An 8,631-nucleotide genomic window follows, 5' to 3' on the forward strand; every position below is an offset into this window, starting at 1 on the left:
AACTACTGGCTTGCTATCCCTAGCCTCCCCTAGTAATTAATACCGCATTATAAACAGAAGTTAGCGCAATTGATCGTCCTACCCCTATCCCTAGGTGGTATTGCAAAATCAAGAGATTACTCACCAGTTCATGTCATTACTGCACGTCCCCATGTCAATAACGACAAACAACAATATACAGAATGAGTTAAACGGTAAAAGCCTTAAGCACAGATGATAACCCAACAATAATCAATCAAAGCATATGGAGACCATAAAAATAATCAATAGTTTCAGTAAGAGAGAGTATCAAAAGATTACATTGAATTCCCCAACAACAATAGGGTTTAGTTCACCATAGACATGGTGAAACTAGATGAAAAATGGAAGAGCAAACCCTAGAAAAGATGAAAAGGAGCCTAAGCATCCAAGAGATCCTCTCCAGAGAGCAAAATTAGGTCTGGCTATCTTCCCTTGTCAAAAGAATGACTCTGAATTCGTAGTAGGGGTATTTATAGGTGAGGAGCGCGTCAAAATCAGGCCCAAGTCCAGCGTGCTACCGCCGGGTGGTTTAAGTGTGTCGCCCGGTGGTTTGCCACCGCCACCGCCCGGCGGTTTCCTATCCCACCGCCCGGCGGCAATCGCCAACGCCCGGCGGTTTCTCTCAGCGTGAAATGCTGCCTACTCCTCGTCCTGGACCGCCCGACGGTTTAAGTGTGCCGCTGGGCGGTACGTCAACTCTTCAAAACTCAACTTTTCTGCTCTTTTCTTGAGTCAACGATCTGTATCTTCAACTACATTCTTACTTTTCTCAAATTAGCTACAAAACAATGCAAAATAAGCATAAAATCGCTAAAAACAACTTTTGACTCTCTCCAGACTCATTTATTGAGTTTTGCTTGATTCTAAGCTCGTTCCGAGTAGTAAAGGGTGTAATTTGGTCCAAATTGACATATGAAAATCATTATTTTTCAACCTTCATCACATCCTGTGAAGACTGCTGCATTGTTTTTTTGGCTTGGCATCGGTAAAGACTGTTGGTATTTGTACCTGTTGGATATAGGGGATTGTTCACTTTGAGGATTGTTCAAAGTGGTGTTGTAGATTGCAGAAGAGGGGATTCTTGCTGCAATTCTGGTTTTGTTCTGCAGCTATATTTTGGCTTTGGGTTAGAGAGGAGATTTATATTTTTGACGTGGAGGTCTTCCATAAATTCCTTGTTGTAAAAACCACAACCATTATAGTGCATTTGCTTCTTGGGTTGGAAGGACACTGGATGTAGGCATTGTTGGTCGAACCAGTATAAAAATTCAGTGTTTGATTTTCTCTATCCTTACACTTTTACTTTGCAGTCGACTTTAATCTTTACGCAGTCAACTACGTTTTTCTGCTGCATATAATTTTTCATTACTTGCATTTCAAGAAAGTTGAAAACTTTAATACTTTGATTGCAAGATTGTGAAAAGATTTTATATTTGTGAAAACACCAATACACCTCCCTCTTGGTATAAAAATGAAGCCAACTTGTTTCTTAACAATTGGAATCAAAGCTAGTTTTCATAAGATATGTGAAAAACTAGTCGACTCTGTTGTTCTTTGATTCGACTATATAAACCTGGGGATGACTTCTATTTCGTGTTCTAAAAAGAATTATGATTTTAAAATTGATTTTGTATCTACACCCTGTAATAAGAAGTCAAAGTCCGTAATTGATAGTTTTTATGAATTTTTTGAAATAGGAAACTTGCAACACAAGACAACTCGTGATGGTGAACCTTATCCAGAAATGAAAAGATCAATTTTGTTAGATAACAGGTTCACAAAGTTTCTGATAAAGAAAGAAAAACAAAGTTATTCAGTTGATGTCAAGAAGGCAAAGAACAAAGAAGAATTGGCTATGATGGAAAAATCCAAAATTATCAAGACTGATCTGAAACATTCGTCCAAAAGTTCTATGTGGTATCTCGACAGTGGATGTTCGAGACATATGACTGGAGATGCTACAAAATTCACAGATATCTCCTACAAAGCTACTGGTCATGTCAGTTATGGTGATAACAACAAAGGGAGAATCATTGGTACAGGTAAAATAAAAACTCTTTCATCTTATGAAATTAAAAATGTATTACTTGTTGAAGGGTTGAAAAACAATCTGCTTAGCATCAGCCAGCTGTGCGACAAAGGTTTAAAGATTACGTTTGAGCCCAAATATTCTCTGATCAGCAACAGGACAACAGATGAGCTACTACTAGTGGGGAAAAAATTGAACAACATCTATGTAATCGACTTCACAAACAACTCATTCGACTTTGTTATGTGCCTGATGACCAAAGAAGAAGATGCTTGGTTATGGCATAAGAGACTCGCTCACATCAGCATGAATCAGTTGAACAAATTGGTCTCCAAGATCCTAGTAAGTGGTTTGCCCAAAATTTGTTTTACTGCTGACAGATTATGTGATGCATGTTAAAAAGGAAAGCTGACCAAACAACCTTTTAAGAGTAAAAAAGAGATGTCAACCAAGAAACCTCTTTAGTTACTCCACATGGATTTATTTGGACCATTAAGAATAAAAAATCCCGGAGGAAACTCATATGGACTAGTCATTGTTGATGACTACTCACGATATACTTAGACCTACTTTATTCCAACAAAAAATGATGCACTCAAGATTTTCAAGCGATTTGCTGCTGCTGTTCAAAATGAGATGGATCTTAGGATTAAAGCTGTCAAAAGTGACCATGGAGGAGAATTCCGGAACAAAGATTTTGATGATTATCTAGCTGAAATGCGAAATTACTCATAACTTCTCTGCACCTAGAACTCTACAGCAAAATGGACTTATTGAAAGAAAAAGCAGAGCTCTTGAGGAACTGGCAAGATCTATGCTGAATGATAGAGACATGCCAAAATATTTCTGGGCAGATGCTGTAAGTACTGCATGCTATGTATTGAATAGAACTATTATAAGGTCTATATTAAAGTTGACTGTCTATGAATTGTTGAGAGGAAGAAAGCCAAACATCTCACATCTGAGAATTTTTGGAAGGAAATGTTTTGTGCTAAATAACGGAAAAGATAACATCGGGAAGTTTGACTCTAAAGAAGATGAAGCTATCTTCATAGGATATTCTTTAAACAACAAGGCTTATCGTGTGTACAATAAAAGGACTATGAATGTCGAGGAGTCTATTCATGTTGCATTTGATGAGTTCATCATGGCTCCAAATCATTCTGAACGAGTTAGGGACTTCGCTGAAGAAGATGAAAATTCACTTGTAAAAGAAGAAATTCCTGAAGAATCCATTGACAAAGAAGAAGACGCTGAACAAGTCGACTCTCCTAGAACAGAATCCATTAAAGAATGGAAAGTACCAAGAAATGTTTCCATTGACAATGTTATTGGCGATATCTCAAAAGGAGTGTCTACAAGAAGACAATTGAATCAATTTTGCATGAATGTTGCCTATGTTTCCAAAATCGAGCCTAAGAAAGTAGAGGAAGCATTGAATGATGAAAATTGGATGATGGCCATGCAAGAAGAATTGAACCAATTCAGGAGAAACAATGTTTGGGAACTCACACCTACTTGACCTAAGCTACAAGTTATTGGAACAAAAAGGGTTTTTCGGAACAAAATGGATGATTCTGGTGAAATCATAAAGAACAAGGCAAGTTAGTAGCTAAAGGCTACTGCGAGGAAGAAGGAGTCGACTATGATGAGACATATGCTCCTGTGGCCAGATTGGAAGCCATAAGAATACTTCTAGCCATTGAATCTATGCTGAAATTTAGATTATATCAGATGGATGTCAAAAGCGCTTTCTTGAATAGATATATTAAGAAAGAAGTTTTGTTGATATTGTTGACAACATAAACTCTATATCAAACTAGTTTTTTATGATGACAACTCAGTGCTTAATAACAGTACATATGTTCCAGTATTACATGTTCTTATTCTGTAACGTTTGTCATATCTGCTGAACATGTTTTGTTGAATTACATTGTATGTTCCTATGTTTGATTGAGTGTTATATTTGTGGAACATGCTTGTATTGAAATGTAAGATAAAATAATTTTGATTATTACACATTCCTGAAAGAAAAGATCACAAGCACCTTTTGAACTTATATGTGTTGTGACAAAGTTCTAGTTCAGTCGAATACACTCTTAATGGATTTGACTATGCTAAAATCTTTGTACAGATTTTGTGAACAAGTGTTGTGTGAGATTTTGAGTTGAAAAGAATTTCAAAGTGATTTTTCATGTGCCAGTCGACATTGTGGAATGCATATTCGATTGTGTTACTGTTCTGTTTGAAATTTTGTTAAGCCTAGAAGCTCCAATGGCTATATTTACAAAAGTTAGTTAAAACTGTGTGAACTGGTCAACTGTAATAAATGTGTCTTGATTTTGTTGATCGAGGAGCCTTTATGTTGACTGTCTGTTATAACTGTTTTAATATAGTCGACTGTATTAGTAGGCTATTCGACTAAGAATCAATCTGATGAAACAGAAAGCTATAAATAGACAGAACGCGAATTATTTTGTGACTTTTGTGATCTGACATTTTCATTTTCTTGTTTCAGATTGAATTCGTTAGAAGCTCCAAGAATTCTCCAAGAAGACGGTGGTGATCTTGCTTGAGAGAGATTCAAAGGGAGAAGTCAATCGTTCTTACTGTTTGATCAATATCTGCATAGAGGAGGTGCTTCTGTTTGATCTTGATAGGCTTGGCATCCTATGAAGACTACTGGTTTTTGACTGAAGGCTTGGCAACCTGTGAAGTCTGCTATGATAGGCTTGGCATCCTATGAAGAGTGCTGGTGACACGTTGAGGATTATTCGATGTGGGTGCAGATTGTAGAAGAGGGGATTCTTGCTGCAATTCTGGTTTTGTATGTGCAACTATATTTGGTTTTGGGTTAGAGAGGAGATTTATATTTTTGTGTGCTGCTTCTATAAATTCCTTGTTGTAAAAACCGCAACCATTATAGTGCATTTGCTTCCTGGGTTGGAAGGACACTAGATGTAGGTATTGTTGGCCGAACCAGTATAAACACAGTGTTTGAATTTTCTCATCCCTGCACTCCTTATTTTCCAGTCGACTATATCTGCTAGGCAGTGAATTGTGTTTTTCCGCTGCATTGAATTTTCAATAACTTGCATTTCAAGGAAAGATCAAAAGCTTTGAATTTTTCATATCAAGATTGCGAAAAGATTTTAATTTTGAATTAACACCAATTTACCCCCTCTATTGGTGTACAAAGAAGCCTACCTGTTTCTTAAGAATTGGCACCAGAGCTGGTTTTAATAAGATATTTGAAAATTCAGTCGACTTTGTTTTTATTCTATTCGACTGTAAAACCTGGGGATAGCTTCAAATTTTCAAACTTTTGGTGAAGGTGCTTCAACAAACAGACCACCTCTGTTTGCTGGTGAAAATTACCCTTTTTGGAAAATTCGCATGCAAATCTTTCTTGAATCGCAAGATAAAGGAATTTTGGATACTACTTTAAATGGTCCATATGTGCCTACAAAAATTGTTGATAGTGAAACTGTTTTGAAACCTTTTACTGAGTGGACTGCTGATGAAAATAGAAAAGCTCAGTATGATGTTAAAGCTAGGAATATTATTGCCTCTACACTAACTATTGATGAATTTTTCAAGATATCCCAATACAAGTCTGCAAAGGAAATGTGGGATGCTCTCGAGGTAACACATGAAGGCACAGATGAAGTCAAGAGAGCCAGGAAATATTCGTTGATACAAGAATATGAGTTGTTCAGAATGAAAGCTGGTGAAAGCATCTATGATGTCCAGAAACGGTTCACTCATATCGTAAATCACCTGATGGCTCTTGGCAAAGTCTTTGACAAAGAAGAGATCAACATAAAGATTCTGAAAAGCCTGAACAGGAACTGGCAACCAAAAGTCACTACAATCTCTGAATCCAAAGATCTTACAATGATGAATATGGCTACCTTGTTTAGCAAGTTACGGGAACATGAGTTAGAACTTTGTAGACTGAAGGATGAAAAGGAGATTGAAGAAAAGAAGTCTATAGCTCTGAAGGCTGGAAGCAAGAACATCACAGAAATAGAGATGGACGACAAAGAACTGATGACCTTGATGGTAAGAAAATTTATTCGAATTATGCAAAATGATAGTCAACTGTCTAACCATGTAGGTCAAAGCAAAAAGAAGAGCTTCACACGAATGTTGTCCAGTGCTATGAATGTGGAAAAGAAGGTCACATCAAGCCTGACTGTCCTGAATTACAGCCAAAGCAGAAAGCAAAGAAAAGATTTCCTCAAGGCAGAAACATGAGAAAGAAAGGAGCTTGCATTACTTGGGAAAACTCCGATTCTGAGAAATCAAGTGATGAAGATTCTGATCAAGATGAGGAATCAAATTTGTGCTATATGACAGGTGTAACATGGGATGATTATGACAGTGATGCATATATATAAAATGAATCGATAGAAGTCAAATATGATCTGCTTCAAGATGAATTCAAAGAGCTACATGCTGAAGCCATGCGACTGCAGTACAAGGTAAATCGACTGTGCTCTGAAAGAATGGACTTTGAAAAAAGAATTGATAACTTTGTTGCAGAGAATAAAAATTAGAAAAAGAATTAAATGAAGCTTTGTCATCTGCTAGAAATATTGAGATTAAAACTATTACTGTTGAAAAAGATTGTGAAAATTGTCCTACACATATTGAAAAGATAAATTACTTGACTAGCAAGCTAGCTAAGTTTGCTCAAGCTAGTGACAATTTAGATGTTGTATTGAATTCATCTAGCAAAATTAAAAATAGACAAGGAATTGGATACAAAGTTTACTCTAACAGAACCAATGCTAGGAAGCTTAATGAATTAAGAAAACCTACTAGAAATGCATGTTTTTATTGCAATTGTGTTGGTCATACTGTTAGAAATTGTTATTATAGAAATGTTGTTGTTCCTCTGGGATTATATGTATGGATACCAAAGGAACATGTGACAAGAACTAACAATCAAGGACCCAAAGTTAAATGGGTTCTAGCAACCAAAACTTAATTGTTTTGCAGGTTATGCAGCTAATACAAAATTGTTCTCAAGGATGAATTAACTATGGAACATATCAAATACCTTGAGTGTCTACAACTGGTAAACCTGTATCTTTCTGCTGCATCATGCATATATTCATTGATTGTTGCTGAATGATTGTTTGTGCAGTGTGCTTAATGGTTTGATTGATCATGTCTACAAACTGAAGAAAGCCTTATATGGATTAAAGCAAGCACCAAGATCATGGTATGAAAGGTTAAGTGAATTTCTTGTAAAGAAAGGATACTCAAGAGGAAAATTTGATTCCACCCTTTTCATAAAAAGCTCAAATAAGGATAAACTTTATGTGCAAATTTATGTTGATGATATTATTTTTGGTTCCACTAATCCTATGTTGTGCAAAGAATTTTCAAAGGTCATGCAGGAAGAATTTGAGATGTCCATGATGGGAGAGCTGACATACTTCCTTGTTGACAAGTGAAACAAACCAAAGATGGCATATTCATTCATCAGTCAAAATACTCAATGATCTGTTGAAAAGATTCAAGATGTTGGATTGCAAAGATGCTGCTACTCCAATGGCAACTAACTGCTACTTGGATCTAGATGAGGCTGGTAAAAGTGTTGATCAAAGAATGTATCGAGGTATGATTGGATCGCTACTTTATCTTACTGCCAGTAGGCCTGACATAATGCATAGTGTTTGTCTCTGTGCTAGATTTTAATTTGTTCCTAAAGAATCACATCTTACAGCAGTTAAAAGAATTTTAAAGTACCTGAAAGGTACTAAAGGCCTTGGACTGTGGTATCCAAATGGTACAAACCTTTTTCTAAATGGTTACAGTGATTCTGATTTTGGAGGTTGCAAAATAGACAGAAAAAGCACCAGTGGCACATGTCACTTACTTGGATCTTCATTGATCTCTTGGAATTCAAAGAAACAAGCATGTGTGGCTTTATCTACCCTAGAAGCTGAGTACATAGCGGTTGGAAGCTGTTGTGAACAGTCTCTTTGGATAAAGAGTCAATTAGAGAACTATGGCATTAAAATTAGAAAACATTCCGTTGAAATGTGATAGTACTAGTGTTATAAATTTAACTAAGAATCCAATTTTGCACTCGAAAACTAAGCATATTGAGATAAGACATCATTTCATTAGAGATCATATAAATAGGGGTGAAATCAAAATTGAATATGCTGATACACTACATCAGTGGACTGATATCTTTACAAAACCTCTGAACAAAGAAAGATTTTTTACAATTCGAAATGAACTGGGGATTCTAAATGATAATAGTGTAAAATGATATATTCGACTATGTTCTGATTGAAGTCAACTATGCTTGAACTGTCATGCATTTTTACACATTGACTTCTGTTTTGATATGATTTAATTCTTGCTTAACCATCATGCTTGATCTGGAAAAGGTTTTTGAAAGGTTTTGCAGGAAGGACATTGCTTTGAAGATCTACATTTGAAATTCAACAGTTGCAAAACAATGCATTCGACTGATGATTTAATGCATTGGACTACGTCTATCTGGGTTAACAATTCCAATTTCTGGAATTTGATTCTATCCTTACTGTTTGCTT

At 36.1% G+C, this 8,631-nt stretch overlaps 1 protein-coding gene across 1 annotated transcript; it reads left to right on the plus strand.

The window, feature by feature from the left end:
• The first annotated feature begins 7,585 nt into the window (after nt 1–7,585).
• LOC106760286 (uncharacterized mitochondrial protein AtMg00810-like) lies at nt 7,586–8,113 on the plus strand. The gene is made up of 2 exons (XM_014643740.1): nt 7,586–7,682; nt 7,776–8,113. The coding sequence occupies exons 1-2, from the start codon at nt 7,586–7,588 to the stop codon at nt 8,111–8,113; spliced, it is 435 nt and encodes a 144-aa protein (XP_014499226.1).
• Nucleotides 8,114–8,631: the final 518 nt, after the last annotated feature.

The sequence above is a fragment of the Vigna radiata genome, chromosome 5 (genome assembly GCF_000741045.1).
Source record: "Vigna radiata var. radiata cultivar VC1973A chromosome 5, Vradiata_ver6, whole genome shotgun sequence".
Lineage (NCBI taxonomy): Eukaryota > Viridiplantae > Streptophyta > Magnoliopsida > Fabales > Fabaceae > Vigna > Vigna radiata.

Excerpts from the sequence above, each read along its gene's own strand:
- LOC106760286 (XM_014643740.1), top strand. The coding sequence starts at position 7,586 with ATGTTGGATTGCAAAGATGCTGCTACTCCAATGGCAACTAACTGCTAC. Across the intron at positions 7,683-7,775 it reads TGATCAAAGAATGTATCGAG|AATCACATCTTACAGCAGTT; the intron begins GTATGATTGGAT and ends TTGTTCCTAAAG.